The following is a 22,463-nucleotide window of genomic DNA, read 5'->3' on the forward strand; positions in this document are numbered from 1 at the left end:
CCCCAAAGAAGACATACAGATGGCGGACAGACACATGATAAGATGCTCAATGTCGCTACTCATCAGGGGAATACAAGCAAACCCACAATGAGATATCCCCTCACACCTGTCAGAAAGGCTAAAATAAAAATCACAAGAAAAAACAAGTGTTGGGGAGGATGTGGAGAAAAAGAATCCGTCGTGCGTCCTCTACTCTAGGAATGCAAACTTGTGCAGCCACTGTGGAAAATAGTATGGAGGTGATTCAAAAAATTAAAATTAGAATTCTCATATAATTCAATAATTCCACTACAAAGTATTTACCCAAAGAATGCAAAAACACTAATTTGAAAAGATACATGCACCCCTATGTTTATTGCAGCATTATTTACAATAGTCAAGTTATGGAAGCAGCCCAAATGCCCATCAAGAGATAAATGGAAAATAGGAAGTGGCATATATACAGAGTGGAATATTAGTCATACAAAAGAATGATCTTGCCATTTGCAACAACATGGATGGATCTAGAGAGTATAACACTAAGTGAAATAATTCAGAGAAAGACAAATAGCATATAATTTTGCTCATATGTGGAATTTAAGAAAAACTACACAAAGAAAAAATAAACAAAAAATAGACTCAATTATAGAGAACTAGTGGTTACAAAAGGAGGGTAAGTGGGGGGATGGAGGAAGTAGTGAAGGGGATTAAGAATACCCTTATCATGATGAACACTGAGTAATAAACAGAATTGTTGAATCACTATATATTTTTAAAAGATTTTACTTATTTATTCATGAGAGACACACAGAGAAAGGCAGAGACATAGGCAGAGGGGAAACAGGCTCCACGCAGGGAGCTGGACATGGGACTTGAACCCGGATCCTGGGATCACACCCTGAGCTAAAGGAAGATGCTCAACCACTGAGCCACCCATGCATCCCAAGTCACTATATTTTATACTTGAAACTAATATAACACTGCATGTTAATTATACTGGAATTAAAATTAAGAATAAATAAAAGCCTATAGGATATCACAGTATTCCAAAAGAATAAAGCTTCATGATCAAGTGAATTTTTCCCATGAATGCACAGATGAACTGATTATTAGGAACTTGATTAAAACATTTCTTCATATTAACAGATCAAAATGAGGATAAAATAATGTCAGTAGATGCTGTAAAAGGCATTGAATAAAGTTTACTTTCATTAGTAATGAACATTCTATGTAAAAAATGAGCTTAGGTGTATATCATTTTATTTTATGTTATTTAAAGATTTTATTTATTGGGACACCTGGGTGGATCAGTGGTTGAGCATCTGCCTTTGGCTCAGGGCATGATCCCGGGACCTGGGATCGAGTTCCGCATTGGGCTCCTTGCATGGAGCCTGCTTCTCCCTCTTTCTGTCTCTACTTCTCTGTGTCTCTCAGGAATGAATAAATAAAATCTTTTTAAAAATAAAGATTTTATTTATCTATTTGACAGAGAATGTGCACAAGCATAAGGAGGGGGAGTGGATGAGAGAGAGGGAGGAGGAGGCTCCCCATGGAGTGGAGCATGACTTGGGCCATATCCCATGACCCCAAGATCATGACCTGAGCCAAATGCAGATGCTCAAACAACTGAGCCACACAGCTCCCTGGTATACTTCATTTTAGAAGGAATTTGAATATATATCCTTTTATGGTATTACACATTATTTGAAATCAAAGGCTCAATCATACTCAACAGTGAAATATTAGAAACATTTACATTACATTCTGAGTTCAGAAAAGATATCTGTTTGCAAAGAGTTAGTTAATGCAATAGAAATTAGAAATAGAAACTAGAATGAAGAGACCTAATTATCGGAAAGGAAATGGTAACTTTATTATTTGTAAATGAATATTATTTTTTGTCTGGAAAACTTAAATCTACTGAAAAGTGATTAAAAGCAATAAGAAATCTGTAAACAAATGAGTGTTATATGCACTTTTTCTATATACTGAGAACTAATTAGAGAATTTATTAAATGTGGTTATAGTTGGGACACCTGGGTGGCTCAGCGGTTGTGCATCTGCCTTTGGCTCAGGGTATGATCCCAGGTCCTGGGATCAAGTACCACATTTGGGGTCCCTACAGGGAGCATGCTTCTCCCTCTGTCTATATCTCTGCCTCTCTCTGTGTGTCTCTTATGAGTAAATAAAGTCATAAAAAAATAAATGCACTTAAAGTTCATAACAGCGCGCTCTCTCAAATGTTCAGTTGAGATGTTAACAGAATATGATCGAAACCAATGCAAGGGGAATATTATACTCCAGTGAGAATCATAGACATCAACATGAATACAAGGAGAAATACACCTAATTCCCAGATGGGAAATTAAAATATTATAAAGATATCAGTTCTTCCTTCCTTGATTCTCACACTTTAGTGTTCTTCATAATTCTCTCTGTGAGAGTTTGTCAAAAATAAATATTTCTGGGCTCTGAAGATTTTCGGTAGGTTGGTGGTGGAACAAAAAAACCCCGCCTTTCTAACAAGTATTTTTGGTGATTTTGATGTGATTATTTCATGCACCATATTTTGAGAAACACTCCCCAGAAACATGCTAAAATCAAATGCAATTGTAATCAAAATCCATAAGCATCCTGATGGGAAATTAAGATAATTCTGAAGTTTATCCAGAAGAATACATGTGAAAATATTCACAGTAAATATCTGAAAAAAATGAAACTGAAAAGCACTGTGGTAGGGTGAGGTTAGAAGATTTAACCTACCTGATACTAAGATACACAATTAAATCTGATTAATTTATATGTATTGTATTAGCCCAAGCACAAACATCTCAATGAAATAAAGTAGTGAAGAATCAAAATCAAGAATATGCGGACATGTTTGTCCTTCTCCGATTGACTTATTTTACTCAGCATTTGGTCTCATTCATTTGGGGAATATAAAAAAATAGTGAAAGGGAATAAAGGGGAAAGGAGAAAAAAGGAGTGCGAAATATCAGAAAGGCAGACAGAACATGAAAGGCTCCTAACTCTGGGAAATGAACTAGGAGTGGTGGAAGGGGAGGTGGGTGGGGGGTGGGGGTGACTGGGTGACGGGCACTGAGGGGAGCACTTGATGGGATGAGCACTGGGTGTTATTCTAGATGTTGGCAAATTGAACACCAATAAAAAACAAATTTATATATATATAAAAAGAATACAAGGACATGAATGATACAAGCGTCATCTAAATTAACAGAGAAAGGTGTACGTATTACTTAAAAATGGTGTTAGGATATCTGGGTATCTGTTTGGAAACAAAACACTCTCACAACAATTCTTATTTTTCCCCCAAATACACACGGATTAAATATCTCAGTGTAAGAAAAAATAAAACCGAAGACACCATACTATTACCAGTAGAAAATGTAACTGAGTACTTTCTGTGGGAAAAGACCTACTAAGGATGCCATGAAAACCATAACCATTAAGTTAGGGGGGCGGGATAGTCTATTATAAAACAAGGTAAAAATAAGTGGTTAAGTAAAGAACATACACAGTTAACATATAAACACCAAGTAGGAAACTAGGATATCAAAGAGCTTTTAAGCTTTTAAAAAGAGTAAAAAGAATACCAATGAAAATGATGCAAACAGGATGTTACACAGCCAATTTACAGAAGAAATACAAATGCCCAACCTGTGTAAAGAATGTTCATCTTCACTTAGAGAAACAGAAAATAAATAATACTGTTCCTTTCACAGTAGGTTAGCAAAGGTGAAATAGATTGAAATCATTCACTGTACTTTTGAGAATGGGGCAAGCAGATATGAAAAATGTACACATGTAGCATTTATAAAATCTCTCTGGAAGGTGATTTGAAAATATTAAAAATTTACAAAATGGAACTGCCTTTTGTTTCTGAACAATGCTATTTTTGGGACCTTACATTTTGGAAATAATTATAGGTATGTATGAAACTTTGCTTCAAAGGATATTCACATATAGGATTATTTCCAGAATAAAACAATTTACAGTCTAGCAGTAAGTGATGTGCTGAGTAAATTCTTGTTTTCCTATATAATATAATCTATACCTTATAGAGAAATGGGTAACAGTACAGATGTGTCATCCTACAGACACAGGTTGAATCCTTTCCCCCTGTTTCTTAGCTCTGTGGCTTTGGCCAGTTGATTTAGCTCCTTTATGCCTGTTGCTTAGTGTGAATTGGACATAACACCACAAAGAATTGGGTATAACACCACAAATTTATAGCATGGATGTACAGATTAAGTTGAGAACCTAATGGAAAGTAGTTTGCACAACGTCTGACAGCTACATTGAAAGAAATGGCTGCTGTGATCATGATGCACTAACCTTAAGCCATTAAGGTTAGTAGACCTATGTCTACTAACACATAAGTAGACCTATATTTTCCTTAGAAAGATGTTGCTCACACTGTTGAGTTTAAGAAGTAGGCTGTGGATCCCTGGGTGGCTCAGCGGTTTAGTGCCTGCCTTCGGTCCAGGGCATGATGATCCTGGAGTGCTGGGATCGAGTCCCATGTCACGCTCCCAGCATGGAGCCTGCTTCTCCCTCTGCCTGTGTCTCTGCCTCTCTCTCTCTCTCACTCTGTGTCTTTCATGAAAAAATAAATAGAATCTTAAAAAAATAAAAAGTAGGTTGTGAAAATAACATGTATGGGTATAAACCATACATATGTGGTGTGTATATCTGCATGTGTATGTGCATATGCAGGTTGTGTATGTTTCTGTCCCTCTAAAGAGAATTCCATTAAATAATACCCTTACTACCTCAGTGATAAACTTTTTAAAAAAGATTTTATTTATTTATTCATGAGAGACACAGGGAGAGGGGCAGAGATATAGGCAGAGGGAGAAGCAGGTTCCTCACAGGGAGCCCGATGCGGGACTGGATCCCGGGACTCCATGATCACATCCTAGGCGGAGGCATACACTCAACCAGTGAGTTACCCAGGTGCCTCCTCAGTGATAAACTCTTAACCCACAACAAAAACTTAGCATCCAGGTAAACACTGTACAGCATATTTGAAGACTGAATCTCTATCCCTTAAAGGTAGGATTTTTAGATTGACATACATATGTGATAGGGAAGCTGTCCAAACACGAGAGTAATAAAACTTGGGGAAAAGGAAGTGAATAAGATGAAATGTAGTATCTTTTGTATTCTAAAGGCAGCCAAGGATAATTATTTTTCCATAGTCTAAAGATTTCATCTAACTTTGTTCAATTTGCTAATTAATTAAATAATGATGTTATGTTATTGAATTTGTAGGAAAAATGAGGAGGAAAGAATCGGAGTGGGAAAATACAATGAAGAGAATAGAAGTTAGATGAAATCAGGGAACAGAAGCTTAACTTAGAGGATAGAATCTGGAGATGTGGAGAAAAAACAGAAGGAAGAAATACAGGAAGAGATTTGAAAGTATGGCTCTGTCCCCAAATCGAAAGGATAGGGAATGCATCTTTCATCATCTGAGGCCATAATAACATTATTTCTAATATGGCCTTTCCAGAAATTTTCTCTTAGTCACTGTGTCTCACACAGTCACATTGCATACATGGCATTGTTCCTTGTCATATACACACATCACATGTTAGTATACTCACTCTCAGCTTCACAATATCTTATATAAACACACAGACATCCATCACCACAGATACTCACTGAAGTATTTCATACTCTAATTTGCATACCCTCATGGCCACCATATCTTTCACAACAACCAAAGATGTCCCAGAGTGGGTCCTGAGCCAACTGGATACTGACCAAGGCTGGGTGTTGTGGGAACCCACATGCCTGACCTTATGTGAAGGATACCACACTATGGGATGTTTGCGCGAGGGCACCTGTAGTGGGCGCTAGTATCCTCTTCAGGGCTAGAAGGCCAGCACTGCCTGTAACTGGACTCACACCACTGTCTGCCCTAACTCACCAGGGGCTTGGAGGCAGCAGTGCTGCCTTCCTAGAAGGCTGTACCACGCAGTCCTGATTCCTTCACATCTCCTAGACCCGGAGAAGACGCAAGAGCAAGGAGCTCTTGACCGGATTCCTTGAAGCAAGATTCCTGTTTCCTTCTAGCCCCTTGCTTGTTCAATGGGAGAGGGTGGGACAAATGCAAGCTGAGGCAAGCAATGCTGCTGAAGGCCTGACCAAGGAGGCAAAGAAAGAATCAGGCAGTTGCTTTTCAACAGTAAGAGGCACAACCTCTGTGATCTCTCTGGAAGGAGCCTCATCCCTGAAGAAGAAAGTCTGGGAAAGCATTTTTGGGCTGGGGTCCTGGAGAAGAGTGGGAATACAATAGTCTCTGGGTGGCTAACAAGGAGCAACATTGATGTGCAAGAAAGCAAATGACAAAACTTACCTTTCCCAATGCCATGCCCACCTCACAACCCCCAATGGGTACTAAGATTCCTATGGCCTGAGGCCCATCACCAGCTTGTCCACTCTCACCTGGAGGCAGAGAGGAGGCAGAAACTGTGCTGCCAGGTCCCTGGTGAAGGATCAAGGATCAAGTGTGGGAGGGAATGATGTCTGCAGCCTCCAGATCCAGTCTGGAAGGACAGCACCGGTTGTGGGTTGGCCCCTAAGCAATGCCTCTCGGGGCTGCACTCCAGTCATCCTAGGAGTCTGACTCCACCCCAAGCCTTTCTGCCTTACTGAATTCCAGGTACAAACTCCAATTCTCCTAGGTCCCACTCCTGAACAGAGAGCATTTTTCCTTCAAGGATCTATTTAAAGCTGAGGTCCTGAGAGTATGTAAATAGGGCATTCCCTGGAGCTTGAGAAGCCCTCAACCTGATTACCTTTCCATCCTCTGAGACATCCTAGGGCACTCGGTGTTCTATTTGAGGTCACAGGCTGAAGTCTCTAACTCATACTAGCACCCTTCGTTCAAACCTTACACCAGTGGTACTCCAGATAGCATCAGCAGATATATCTCAGGGGTTCACAAGTCATCAAACTTGTGTTTTCACATATATGGTAATTAAATAGAAATGAAAATAAACAGATATTGAATTGTTTGGATGCTAGCTGAGTACTACAACTTTTTTTTTTTTTAAGATTTTATTTATTCATGAGAAGGGCAGAGGGAAAAGCAGACTGCAGGGAGCCCCACGCGGGACTCAATCCCCGGTCTCCAGGATCACACCCCGGGCTGCAGGTGGCGCCAAACCGCTGCACCACCGGGGCTGCCAAGTACTACAAGCTTAATTGTAGGGCTAGTGCTTTCATTTTGGTTTATATCTGTTTTGATGTCATATGATTACCTTATGTGGTAGAGTTCAATTTGTTTAGCAAGGTCTTAATATCAACATGATACACTCATCAACATTGCATAAAAGTTTCTATTTAGTTACAACTTTACTACCATTTGGTAGTGTGAAACTCTTCAATTTTGTTAATCCATTAGGTCAAAAAATGGTATGTCCCTCTTAGCTTATTATATGATACTTTAATTACAGTTGAGGATGAGCATAGTTTTATATGCTTATTGATGATTTTCATTTTCTATTTATTCTGTGAAATGACTGTGTATTTCCTTTGTTACTTTTCTTTTATTAGGCCATTCAAATTTTTGTTACTGCTGTGTAAAATCCTTGTATATTATGAAAAATGGGTTGTTTGATTTTGTGTTAAACACAAGTCTTTATTTTTAAAGATTTTATTTATTTATTCATGAGAGCATAGAGAGAGAGAGGCAGAGACACAGGCAGAGGGAGAAACAGGCTCCATGCAGGCTCCCCGATGTGGGACTTGATCCCGGGACCCTGGGATCACACCGTGAGCTGAAGGCAGATGCTTAACCGCTGAGCTACACAGGCATCCCGAAAAACAAGTCTTTTTCTACTTTGCCAGGTGACTTTATGGAGTTTTTTTCTTTAAAGATTTAATTTATTTATTCATGAGAGGCACAAAGAGAGGCAGAGACATAAAAGAGGGGGAACAGGTTCCCTGTGAGAAGCCTGATATGGGAATTGATCCCAGGACCCCTGGGATCATGACCTGAGTCAAAGGCAGGCCCTCAACCACTGAACTACCCAGGTGACCTGCTTTTAGGGACTTTTGTATCATACATTTATAATTTAATCAGTCGTTTTCCTTATGACTTGATTTTGTGCTAAAATTTGAAATGTCTCTGTTGATAACAAGTTATGCTTTTTAAAAATCATTCTGTGGGACATCTGGGTGCCTCAGGAGTTGGGCGTATGCCTTCAGCTCAGGGTGTGATCCTGGAGTCTGGGGATCGAGTCCCCCATCGGGCTCCCTGCATGGAGCCTGCTTCTCCCTCTGCCTGTGTCTTTGCCTCTCTCTCTCTCTCCTCTCTCTCTCTCTCTGTGTGTCTCTCATGAATAAATAAATCTTTAAAAAAAAAACATCCCGTTTGTCTTCTAAGATTTTCATAGTTTTGCTTACATGTACAGCTTAATTTACATCATGATATATCTAGAATTTATTCTGATGTAAGGAGTGCTTTAGAGATCCGAGCTTTTTCCTCTTAATGGTCATTTAACACCATTTACTGGAAAATTCTCATCAATGTTAAGTGTCTTTTATTAGAGAAATTAAACTCTTGCTAAATTTGATCTATTTTAGCACTCTGTAGATGGTTCCTTTCCTGACTTCGTATTTCTGTACAAGTACCATGCAATTTTATTTCTCCTGGTTTTTGGGTGTGTGTTCTCCGGTGTGGAGAATGGAGTTAATTATATTCCTCAGTATACGATACTTTGCATGATTAGTGATTTTAAAGCCCCTTTCTTGTTTATTATGAATTTGTCTGCATAATATATACCCATACTTCATTCCCACTGACTTTGTAACCGTTTAATGCATGTGATGCTCTTATTTTCCTCACATTTCCAAAAAATGTTTTGTTTGTGGACATATTTTTACTTTACATAAATGATATTGTGTTATATGCCTCTTTGTTTACCTTTTTCACTTAATTGAGTCTTTAAGATCATTTACAATGCCAGGTGTTCATCTAATCCTTCTCCCTACTGCTGTGCAATATCCTTGGTGCACATCTCTTGCATTTTCATTTCTCTCTTCTCCCAGTGAAGGATATCCACATCACACAACACGGTTCCAACACAAATAACAGAACCACAAAGATTACAGGAATATACCATATGACGGTACAATTTTCTGTGTGAGAAAATCTTTGGCTCCCTATTTAGCAATAATTCTTGTATCATAGAATATGCACAGGCATAAGGTGACCCAGTAACACCAGATTCCTTCCCAGAATGGCTGCACCTCTCTACATTTTCCCAAATGTAAATGAGTTTTCTTCTCTCTTCTACCTTTTGCCCACACTTTACAGTATCTGACAAATTTCTGCATGCCTCATAGGAGAAAATAGAGGCTTCTTTGTTGTTTCAATTTGTAGACCTTTCAATTCTAATGAATTTCAGTATTGTTTTCTATTCTTGTAAGCCTTTGAAGGTAATTTTTGTGAATTCCCTTGTATATCCTCTGGTGTGTGTGTGTGTGTGTGTGTGTGTGTGTGTGTGTATGCACGTGCGTGTGTGTGTGTATGCTTGTGTTTTTCCTATTAGACATTTCTTCATTTTCTTCCTGCATTTTAGAATTTATTAAGAATTCCTGATATGAAGTTATTTTCTATTTGTTTCACATAACACAAATATATCATCCATTTTTTCCCCTTTTAAACTTTCTTCATAATGTTCTTCATTGAAGACAAATCTCAGATATTGAGGAAATCAAATTCATCAACTGTTTCATTATGGTCTGTGCTTTGGAGATTCCGTCTTCTAGGTCAGAAAGATAAATGTTCCCTTATGTTTTCTTATATAATGTCATTGTTCTATTTTAACTATTAGTTACTTAATCCATTTAGAGTCTACCTTCTGTGTCGTGTAGGTAGAAATGCAGTTTTATTTTTCTCTAGGTAGTAAACTAGTATTTAGCAATACGTTGTAATACACTATTTGCCTTCTTTCAAGGATTTTTGGAAATATCTTTGTTGAACATTAAATTTCACATTAGTCTGTCTATGAGCTCTGAATTCTGTTGCACTTATTAGTCCTTTTTTTTTTTTTTCACCAATGCCACCACTCTTTTCTTTTAGAGGCTTGGCAATATTGCAAATAGAAAAGGAGGAGGTTCTATTTCTAACTGGGTTTTAATTAGTAATTACCAAATGCCTAATGTTGTGCAGCATCCTTTCCTGTTCTTGTCAGCTATTTGTGTATCTATCCTACAGACAAGTCCTTTGTCCATTTTTAAATTGTGTTGTTTATCTTTTTTAGTTTTGAGTTGCAGTAGTTCTTTATATATTTTGGATATGACCCTCTCCCTCTGCTCCTTCTCTTGCTTATTCTCTCTCTCAAATAAATAAATAAAATCTTTTTATAAAAGGAATACATTTCCTAATGTCTGGCTTCTTCTACTAAACATCTTTCTGTCTACCTGGTTTCATGTAGTAGTAGTTTATTCTTTCAAAAATATCAAAGTATTGCACTGCATGACTGTATTACAATTTATCCTTTCTACTATCCATGAAATTTATATTGTTTCCACATCGAGCTATTAAAAGTAAGGCTTTTATAAAAATCATCGTTCATATTTATGGTGGATTTAAACACTCCTATCCACAAAGTATGGATACCACAGAGGAGTAAAACTACTGGTTGTAGGAGGGAGGGCATATATTTAAGGTAAGTTTTCAGAGACGCTTCCAAATGGACTTTTTGAATTGATTGTGCCAAGTTAAACTCCCATCAGCAATGTGAAGTACTCCACATCCTCAAACATTTTAATCCATTCTTTTGAGCCTTAATGGATTTCACTATGCTTTTAATTTATGTGTTCTCGTGGCTAATTCCACTGTGTACCTTTTCATATACTTCTTAGTAATTTGTATTTCCTATGCTGTAAAGACTTGTCTAGTCTTTTCCCCATTTTAAAAACTGGAATTTTCTGGGGATCCCTGGGTGGCGCAGCGGTTTGGCGCCTGCCTTTGGCCCAGGGCGCGATCCTGGAGACCTGGGATCGAATCCCACGTCGGGCTTCCGGTGCATGGAGCCTGCTTCTCCCTCTGCCTATGTCTCTGCCTCTCTCTCCTTCTCCCTCTGTGACTATCATAAATAAATAAAAATTTAAAAAAAAATTTAAAAAAAAATTAAAAAAAAAAAACTGGAATTTTCTGACTTTTCCTACCTGTAGGAGTTCCTTATGTATTCTGGGCAGTACGTCCATGATTTAGCATCAAGCTATTAAAATAACTATGGGGTGGTGGAAAGGGAGGTGAGCCGGGGATGGGGGTCACTGGGTGACGGGCACTGAGGGGGGCACTTGATGGGATGAGCACTGGGTGTTATGCTATATGTTGGCAAATTGAATTCCAATAAAAAAATAATAGCCATTCTAAAAAATAACTATGTGTATAAGGAGAAACCAAGAAAATAGGGTTAAAATGTTAATAATCGTAGAATCTTTTATTATCTGGGGCACATCATATTCACATTGTTCAAATTATGAAGTTCTTAAAAATCATATATATAATACATAATACAACGGGGTTGCAACCTAGAACCTAGAAACCCATTACTTCATTGCAACAATACAACGCTTCCCAAAAAAGAAGGCAGGTGAGCAGAACTAATAATGGGTCCATAAATGGAGATGTGAGCGCTAACTGCATGTTATTTTCTGTCTTCCTTATAATCATTTGGGAACCTCTAAAAGAAACAGAGCTCAAGATCCACCCTAATGATTCAGAATTCTCCTGAGACTTCACCCACTGCAGAGACTGCTCCAAGTATCCTTCTGGTGACCTCATTTAAATGGAACTATAGTTGTACAGTATGCCTTGATGTCAATAACACATTTGGTGGCAACAGAAGGACAGCAGAGTTGTGGGGATTCCCCTTTCTGCCTTGTCTTTGATCTTGGCTTCAGAGATTTTATGGAACTCTTTGACTCAGATAACTTATGACTAGATGCTCACACTCTTTTTCGCTCTCCCCTCTGCCCACTAACATGCTAATGTGATCTTTTTTCCTTCCTCAGATGAGAAAATGGGGGTAAGATTATTAGAGAGATGGAAAGAGAAGGCACATGGTGAACAAAGGTAATAATATGGCATACATTGTGAGAGAATTGGTGTCAATCTTTTCATAAATTTGGCTTTTAAAATTCAACTAATTTTGTTGAAACAATCTGATCCTTAGGGGTAGAACTCTCTTATAGATCTAGCCAAGGTGTTTTCCATAGTGGGTCTACCTTATCAAACCATAATTGCAATGCCAAATTCCTTGTGAAGAAGAATCATAGTCCTCACCTAGAGAGGACTTAAGTAGAACTTCCATGGAATCAGTACTTGCCCTCTGAGTGGGGATGTTTATGCCTTGTTGAGCTGGGCTTGGAAGACAGGAAGTGGGTATGTATTATAGAGACTAGGTGATTTTTAGCACACAAGATTTTGTAATCAGAACTGAAATTTAGTATTTTCTCTTGGTTCCTATGGACTCCCTCAGAATCTTCTTCCTAAACAAAACATCAGATGAGAAAATGCATGGCTCCGTGACCCTATCATCTTGTTTGATTTCTCATAAATGTCATTATTAGAGAAATGAACTTAAAGTTGACATTCAATCTCTTGAAAAGGCAGAATGATGTGAGAGAAAGGTTGACAGCACACATGATTTCCTTTCAGAAGCTTCCTGACTCTGGGGGCAGGTTCACAGTCACTTGGGGGAACATTTTCTCCTCCACATTTGCATTAGAGAATAATATGGTTTTAAAAGCAAATTTGGACTTGACAGGGGTGTAGTCTTCTACTATTGTGCCAGAGTTGGTGAGAGCTCCTACATCTGACAGATCACAAGTCACACTCATCCCTGACTCAGATAGATCTCTGTCTTCTGATATTCTGGCTCAGGTGAAATCAGCTCAGAAAACGTGTGTTGTACACTTATTCTGGACCAATTTATTCTATGCTGTGAAAAAAGTTGAGTCAGATGCGGTCCTTGCACTTATTACACTCACAGAGAAAGAAAATAAATCCAATGTAAAGTTATCAGCCATGATAAAAGTACACGAGGCTCAAGGTACACTAATGTATCTGGTCTCTAGACTAGATGTGTTGACTTGTATATGTCTACATGTATTGGGAGTGAGTGGGAGTGGGGGATGGGAAACATGTGTGGGTCAGAAAGAAAGGTGTTCCTGAGTAATATGCTTCCTAAATGGAATCATTAAAAACCTATAGTTATTAGTTGGATGAAGGTATAGAAATCAGCAAAATCCTGCAGCTGCCCGTCTGTTAGGTTAACCACTGATTATAAGCATCACTTAAAACTTTGGGAAAAGTGTTCAGTTTTATGGTATCTCTATTCATCAAAACTGAGAATATTTGCTTGTCCTTTAATTTTCCCTGAGATTAGAGACATGCAATAATTTCTACTCTGGGACGGGTGTGAACTGTGGTGGAGAGAGTAACAAAGTCTAAAGCATTTGGGGAGACTCTAAGAACTAGCCAAGTAATACCTTCCACCAGATGAAAGGAAATTCCCAAAGTACCATTCTTAAAACAGGGTGTGGTCTCAAAATGTATTTTTATGTCAGCTACTTCAGCAATAGACTACATTTTTCTTTAGAAGCTGTTCTTTTTAAGTTTGATTTAAGTAACTGTTAGGTCATACAGACTCACTTGACCCAGTATATTCATTCATTAAGCTATTATTTGCCACGAATCTATGATATTTCTGGGACCACACTGCTACTGAGGATGAAATATGACTATATGACTAAGTTTGGGTATTTGTATTTGAGGTTCTTTGACTTCAGGGCCTGGTTCTTTTTTCTGTATCCCCAGTACCAATAATGTGCTTGGCCAATGTCTTTTGATCTACAAAGAAGCTGACTGAATATTCAAAGTATCATGAATGTTCAAGAAAGTGATAGTAAACCTAGTAGTGGGCATACCTCTGAATAAAGGGATTATGCCCAGCAAAAATCAGTGAGGAAAAAAATTCAATGCGTCCTAACTATGTGGCAGGGAAAATGGCTGGAAAGGTGGCCTAGGGTTAGATAAGGGAACCCTCAAAGAATGTCAGCTAGAGATGTGGTTGCTTATATTAATGTTTTATTGATTCATGCTTTCTTACAATGATGAATTGGAACCCTTCATCGCTTTGACTCATAGATCTATCCAGATGCCTAAGACCCCATTATCAGATAACATAGAATGTGATAATGTCTTTTTGAGAAAACGGGGCATTTCTTTAGCCTAGGAAACGCTTTTTTAAGATTTTATTTATTTATTTGACTAGACAGAAAGCGAGAGCGAAAGCAGGGGCAGGGAAGAGAAGCAGGCTCCATGCAGAGCAGGGAGTCCAACGTGGGGCTGGATCCCATGACCCTGGATCATGACCTGAGCTGAAGGCAGATGCTTCCCTGACTGAACCACCGAGGTACCCCTAGCCTAGGACTTCTTAAGTTGAACTTTAGAGTGCTCTTCAATTAAGATGTGATGCTATTTCTTTATTTCTTCTTTACTCTAACTGGAATTCAAAATGTCCTGCTTGTTTGAATGTTGGTATCTAAGCCAAACTATCATTAGCAGTATCCATGACTTCATCACCAACAGAAATCACAGGTATTTTTATATCACGTTGTAGTTGTTGAAGATACCTACAAATATCCTTTATGCTCATTAATTTTCTAATTAAGATCATTATTAGACCTGCCACAATGCTTTGATATTTAATTAATTAATAAAGAAGCACATGTATCATTATATTATATATTTGCTTCCTAAAACTATTGTAATAAACTCTATGTGAATATTACTGGTCTTCTTGGCAACCCTATACATTTTATGTGATGCATTTGAACCATTATTTTGAGACACCTTTACCAAGTAGATAAAGGGCCAAAAGCTTAAACTTTGTATAGGGTCTTAATCTTTAGACTTTAGATTGTTCTCCCTTCTTTTTGAACCATTTCATGAAATTTTATTATTACTCCCCAAGTCTTGCAAATCTCTCTACACATAATGAAAGTCTTCCACCCTCCACCCTCTCAGTTTTATTGAGAAATAATTGACATACATCACTGTGTAAGTTCAAGGAATATAGCATGATGGCCTGATTTACATATATTGTGATATGATTACCATTACCATAGTAGGTTCAACTCATATCCATCTTCTCTTATAGAGAAACAAGAAAAAAAGAAAAGAAAAAAAAAGGAAAAGGAAAAATATTCTTCTGATGAGAACTTAGAAGTACTCTCTTAACAACTTTCTAATATACTATAAAGTAGTCTTAGCTGTAGCCGTCATGGTCTACATTCTTTCCCTAGTATATATCTATCTTATAACTAGAAGTTGTAGTTTTTGGTCCCCCTCCTCCAAAATGTCCTCCCCATACCCTCTGCCTCTGGTAACAAGTCTGATCACCTTTTCTACTATTTTTGTTTTTTATTTGTTTTCTTTCAGGACCTACACTTAAGTCTAATCCATTGGAAATTAATTTTTGAGAGTGGTATAAGAGGTGAGTCTGGTTTCAATCTATTGCATGTGACTATCCAATTACGCCAACACCATTTATCAAACAGATTATCATTCCTTCATTGAGCATTCTTTGTTCCCCTGTCCAGTGTTATTTGTCTCCATATGTTTGAGTTTATTTACGTATTCTCCATTATGTTCCATTGGTTTATTTGTTTGTATTTATGCCAATGCCATAATGTTTTGATGATAGGTTTATAATATAGCTAGAAATCAGGAAGTGTGATGCCTCCTGCTTTGTTCTTCTTTCTCAGATTTCTTTGGCGATTTGCAGTTTTTCGTGGTTCCATATAAACTTGAGGAGTGTTTCATTTACTTCTGTAAATTGCCATTGGACTCTTGATAAGGACAGCATTGAATCTATAGCTAGGTTTTGGTGGTACTGACATTAGTTAATTCTTCTAAACATGAACATGAGATAGCTTTCCATTTCTTTTTGTCTTGGATTTCTTTCATCAATGTCTTGTAGTTTTCATCGTAGAGCACTTACATCTCCTTACATTTATTCCAAATTATTTTATTGTTTTTGATGATACTACAAATGGGATTGATTTGTTTTTTAGAAACTGTGTTGATGGTGTATAGAAATGCTACTGATTTTGTTGATTTTGGATCCTGCAACTTTACTGAATTCATTAATTAGATCTAACAGGTTTTCTTCTTTTGATTGAGTCTTTAGGATTTTCTGCATGTCAAATTTTATCATTTGCAAATACAGACAGTTTCAATTGTTATACCTTTTACTTTTCTTCCCTGATTGCTCTGGCCAGGACCTCTAGTATTATGTTGACTAGAGTAGTGAAAGTGGGCAACTTTGTCTTGTTCCTGATCCTAGAGGAAAAGCTTTTCAATTGTTCACCATCAACTATGACAATAATTGTGGGCTGTCAAATCATGGCCTTTATTATACTGAGATATGTTCCTTCTATGAATGATATGTTGAGTTTTCATCACAAATGGGTGTTGAATTTGGTCAAATCTTTTTTTTCTGTGCCTATTGAGATGATCATATGATTCTTTTCTTTCATTCTATTAATGTGATGGGAGGTGTGCCACCGGCCAAAAACAGTTGGGTTAGGACTTCTGTCTTAGTTCCCTACCGAAGTGAGGTTGTAGGATGGGCCCCGTGGCTGCCTGGATTCTCTGGTCAGGCTTTTTAGAGGATGAAGACTGGGTACTATATTTAGTAATAATATATGAAAGAGCCTCCCTGCTCTGGCAGGGCAGCAAGACAGAACCCAAAGCCTGTACAGCTCTTATTTAAGGACCCCAATCCGTCCTTCAGAAGGTTTACTGAATTCCCTGGCCAAGTGATGTTATCAGTTTTGCTCTACAGATGAGGGAAGCTACAGTTGTGCTCTCTTCTCTAGTGCCACTGTATATAGGGCCGTTGGATGGGCTAGGCAGTTTCAATGTGCTGTGGTGAGGTTCTGTGGTTGCACAAGCTGAAGGCTGTATTCATGGATGAGTAGAGCTACACAAGATTTCTTGCCTGAGCACAGTGGGAAAGCAGCTCTAAAGCTGGCTAATTTCTGTTCTCTTGTCTTGACCCACCCTAAGCTTCCTGATGGAACAGAGCCACTGGCTTTGCTCTGCAAACTCTCAGTTCTGTGCACCTGCCTCTTAGCTTGAATGTCCCTGGGATGCACTGCCCTAGGAGCTGTCACCAGTCCTTCCAATCAGATGAAGCCAGGAGACCCTCTTGACAGTGGGTGGGGCGATGCCCTAGTTTCCTTGCCTAGGTGGGAGTTGAGTCATTTCAGGCTACTCTCAGTTTCCCAGGCAGGTTCTCCAGTTAGGAGGGGCTGGGATTTACCTTCAGTCTAGGCTATGAATTAATGCCTCTGCCTGTATGTAGCACAGGAATGTTCCTCTGGTACTGGCTTTTCTCTGGGTGCAATCAGCTCTTCCCACTGACCTCTCAGCTAGAGCTCTGCTCGGCTGTACTGCTTCAGGAGTTATCCTCAGCCCTTCTGGTCAGATGAGGCCAGCAGACACTCTTCACAGCAGGCAGGGTTGTGATTCAGCTCACTGTCTGCATCTGGGAAACCAGTCTCTGAGGTTAGTAAAACTCCTTTGAGGATCTGAATCAAGCAGCTCTGCACCCCACCTTGTTCCTTGGCCAGAGTACATATCTGAGCTAGTCCTGCATATGAGCAAAGCTACAGGTTGGGATTAGTCCTTGGGCACAGCAGGTATGAATTTTGTTCTGCCAAGATCTGTATGCTGATTGTTGCAAGCCTCTCTCCCTTCTCTATCACAATCAGATTCCAGTGGTAGAGCCCCATTGACTCCCCTGCAGTCCCTATAGTTTGGGGTCAGAGCAGGGCCTCCTGCAAAGCACTCACAATGCTGGGGCAGCGCAGATCATCTCCCCTGGGTTTTCTTTTCTTATTTAGAGAACTAGAAAGCTCAGTGGAGGCCTGTCCACATGATGTTGCACCGGCCTGGGTGAAGGACAATGCATTCAACGTGTAGTTGCTTCTTTTACCTTTCTAATGCCATCTCTCTTGGTCTCTGTGGTGCAGGTTGCTTCTTCGTGGTGTTTTATTCTGGAATAGTTGTTGTTTCTTTTTCCTGTGAGAGGGAACAAAGTCAGGAACAACCAATGTTTCTGCCTTAGACACAGAGAATCTGACAGGCTTCTTAAGCAACTCTACTAAACCATAAGGTCAAGTTTTAAATTTAATTAATTAATTATAATTGATCAAATAAATCACCACATCATGTCTATAAAAGGTCACAAAAATGCTAAAGATTTAGTTTTAAGAGGAGTTTTTATTTTCTGGGAAGAAGAGACACGTAATGCAAGGCAATGAGAGCTGATGGGCTAGAGGTGGTGCATTAGTGCTGTGTAGTCTGCACGCAGAAAATTAGTCAACCTGGTGGCTTCAAGTGGAAATGCTGTCATAGTGTGTCTGCCATTTTGGAAGTTTTTGATGGTTAAGATTGATATTTGGGAGTTCCATCCGAAGCCGTGGGTGCGATTACCAAAGAGATGATGGCATACTAGCCCATTACTTCTTGATTTGCCAGCTCTTTCAAAACAAGTTATTTTGTCCAAGAAAATGTCAGTTCTTTAAGATACTTTGGCCCTTTTTCATTTTTTATATCTTAGTGACTGTCTTTTCAGGGAAGAGACAACAGTCATATGCCCAAAGAATAAATAAAAAATCTATGCCAGCATAAAATGGGGGAGGTGTGGCAATAACAGCATAGGACTCAAATTTCTAGTTGATAATAAAGTGAAATTCTATGCCATAACTTACAGATTAATCAAATCTCTTTAATTATTAGATATTCAGAATAAGAAGATTCTTTTGATCTACTCTACACTTACTAAGAATGAAGGCGCCAGCTTAAAAGTACGAAGTTTTACAACACTGAAAATGCTCCAACTAAAGCAGCATGATCATTTTTATAACAAGGGGAGTTTTGGAATGGTTGATAGTGATTGAGAGCAATTCAAACGGCCTCCAAATCTGAGGTTCTATGGACCTATGTTTAGCATGTAGACTTCTTCCTGAAACAACAAAGTATGAGAGCAGCAAATCAGTCGCAGGTGACAGAGTTCCTCCTCATGGGACTCTCTGATGACCCCCACACTCAGAAGCTCCTATTTATTTTATTCCTGGGTGTCTACCTGGTTACTGTGCTTGCAAATCTGCTTCTCATGCGCCTTGTTCAGGCTGACTCTCGGCTTCACACACCCATGTATTTTTTCCTCTGCAACTTATCTTTGGCTGATCTCTGTTTTTCTACCAACATTGTTCCTCAGGCCCTGGTTCATCTGCTATCCAGGAAAAAGATCATTTCATTCACACGTTGTGCAGCTCAGCTTTTACTCTTCCTCATTTTTGGGGGTACACAGTGTGCCTTGCTGGCAGTGATGTCCTATGATCGATACGTGGCCATCTGCAACCCTTTGCATTACCCTAGCATTATGACTTGGAGGGTGTGTGTTCAGCTGGCTGCGGGATCATGGACCAGCGGCATTCTGGTGTCTGTGGTAGATACCACTTTTATACTAAGGCTGCCTTACCGAGAGAGCAATAGTATTGCTCATTTCTTTTGTGAGGCCCCTGCACTCTTGATCCTGGCATCCACAGACACCCACACTTCAGAGATGGCCATTTTCCTCATGGGTGTCATAATTCTCCTCATACCTGTCTCCCTAATTCTAGTATCCTATGGCCACATCATAGTGACTGTGGTCAGGATGAAGTCATCTGTGAGGAGGCTCAAGGCATTCTCTACCTGTGGTTCCCACCTCATGGTGGTCATCCTCTTTTATGGGTCAGGAATTGTCACTTACATGACACCAAAGTCTTCCAAAGAACAGAAAAAACTTGTGTCTGTGTTCTATGCAATGGTGACACCCATGCTCAATCCCCTCATCTATAGCTTGAGGAACAAGGATGTGAAGGGAGCTCTGAGGAAAGTGGCCACAAGGAATTTCCCATGCAGGCTTGAAATCTGCCACTGACTGTGAGACCCTTTTAGCTCCTTACCTATACAAACTACTGAGTAATTTCCTCAGCAAGCTTGGAATTTGGTCAGATCCTCATCCTGAGACCTTGCTGTCGACCTACCCTCCATCCTTCATCCAGTACTTCCTTTGTAGAAGAAGGACAATAATTCATGGACCCACAGAAGGAGGGTCTGCTTCCTTCTGGTTGGTCTTTTGGCTCCTAAGAGTTAGGAAATCTTATAAGAAACATGCACATTTTATAAATCCTGGGACCAGTGAAATCCATCTGTTTAAAATCATACATGGTATATTATTATGAATCTATCCCAGATCATGCTCTAACTCTTATTTTTAGATATTTCTGAATTTATTTCATCAAATAACCAATAAATAAACAATCAGTACTTAATCACTTACTATAAGCAAGGTGCCACATGTATGTGTCCCTGCACATGTGCATGCATGTGTGTTTGAAGTGGGTAGTGAAGAGCATGATTACAAAGAAAACGTATATATGGTTTCTGCTGTCCTTCTCACATTCTTATGAGGTACGTGGAGATTTTATCTATCAGATAAAGGTAAAGACAGGATTTTGGAAACTAACAACACATAGTGGCATCCCAGGGCTACCAAGTGAGAAAGCAGTTGGTACCACTCTGGGCCTGAAAGACAACTAGGACTTGAACAGGATACCTGAATATAGAATGCCATGAGACAGGAGTTGTGGACTTAGTTGTATGGCAGTGAGAAAGACACAGGAATAATTTTTTCAAGCTCATTCTCTACCTATCTTCTGATTTCCTGTTACCATATTCCAAAAATAAATAAATAAATAAATAATCAAGGATAACCTCCCATTTGAAGATATTTATTTTAATTCTAAGCATAAAGTCCTATTCTGGTGTAAGGTAACATATTTAGAGTTCCTGAGGATTAGGACATGGACATCTTTGGGGGACCATTATTCTGCTTACCACATAAGGACGAGCAAAATGAATGTGAAGGCATGATTAAAGTTTGGCTAAAATCAGAGATTTAAATGTATAATGGTGCCAATACAATTAGTTGTCTGATTGCTATCATCCAAACAGAACCCCATAATCTACCTTTTAATGTGCAAATTCTTACTCAGATCACTGCTATTCACTCAATGGTATTTTTCAAGATTAGGGGGGTGGTAGGTGTGTGCTATGAATTGTTTGTGATGAGGCTGACCTTTATGAAAGTCATAATAATGCAGCCAGACAAAATTTAAATTTTAACTTGTAAGTATTGCCAGGAAACAGGCTCAAAACCCAGTGAGACCAGGGAGATGGAAAAGGCACAAAGCAAGACAGAGAATGCCCAGACCTTCTCTCCTACCTCTCATAGATGCGAGGTTTCTGACCATGTGCCTTCAAAGTCCCCTGAAGCCCTGAGCCTGCTATCTAATTGAACAAGGTAAGTTTTGGTTGCAGTCACTTCACTATAAAGGTCCAGAGTTTTTAATGGAACAATCTTGTAAGGTTTCTTTCAATACATGACGTTCATTTTAAGGTAAAGGACTCTGAAGCTCTATGGGACATGACCTTGATTTGCAAGCAATTGATTGCTACAAACTCCATTTCTTTCTAGCATCATGAAAACAGATCTTCTGATATGAACCCATCTGTTATTATTTAATAAAAAGTACAGGGGCACCTGGGTGGCTCAGTTGATTTAGTATCTTTCTTAGGCTCAGGCTGCAATCCTAGGGGTGGGGAGCCTCTTCCCCCTCTCTCTAACTGCCGCTCTCCCTGATTCTGGCCTCTATGTAAAATAAATTAATAAAATCATTTAAAAATGTAAAGAGACTGGACTTGAGCCAATACGTTTCCTACACTCATATTCTTTCAGGAAATACTTATTGAGAATCTAATTTGCGGCAGATAGTGTACTAGCAGTTGGATTATATTAGTAAACACAATCAGAATAGGACACTATATTTTTTAAGATTTTATTTATTTATTTATTGTTTGTTTGTTTGTTTGTTTGAGAGAGAGAGAAAGCATGAAACAGGGGAGAGGGCAAGGATGGAGAGAGAGGAGAGCAGAGCGGAGAAGAAGCGCACTCCCTGCTGACCAGGGAGCCTGACACCAGGCTCCATCCAAAGACCCCCAGATCATGATCTGAGCTGATGGCACACGCTTAACCAACTGAGCCCCTCAAGACCCTCAGATGAGGACTGACATAATGCCCACAGAAGCAGTCCATATGCTAAGCTATTGTATGTCTGAACTCAACATTCTGTGCTCTACAACTACTTAGAATATGGTGTTATGCAGATTATGAATTACACTGGTCAGGCTGAAATCTATCGGTAGTCAAGACATTAGCGAGGGGATTTGGTTTCACAGGCCATGTGTAATGGCCATATGTCAGTTTTTGGCTTCTGGTCATTTGAGTTGCCTTTCCACATTTATGGTC

At 39.1% G+C, this 22,463-nt stretch overlaps 1 protein-coding gene across 1 annotated transcript; it reads left to right on the top strand.

Moving 5' to 3' along the window:
* The first annotated feature begins 14,312 nt into the window (after window positions 1-14,312).
* On the top strand, window positions 14,313-20,309 carry LOC140614867 (olfactory receptor 2D2-like). Its single transcript, XM_072794247.1, has 3 exons — window positions 14,313-14,447; window positions 15,476-15,530; window positions 18,845-20,309. The coding sequence occupies exon 3, from the start codon at window positions 19,086-19,088 to the stop codon at window positions 20,031-20,033; it is 948 nt and encodes a 315-aa protein (XP_072650348.1). The 5' UTR covers window positions 14,313-14,447; window positions 15,476-15,530; window positions 18,845-19,085; the 3' UTR covers window positions 20,034-20,309.
* Window positions 20,310-22,463: the final 2,154 nt, after the last annotated feature.

Source organism: Canis lupus, chromosome 23 (assembly GCF_048164855.1).
Source record: "Canis lupus baileyi chromosome 23, mCanLup2.hap1, whole genome shotgun sequence".
Lineage (NCBI taxonomy): Eukaryota > Metazoa > Chordata > Mammalia > Carnivora > Canidae > Canis > Canis lupus.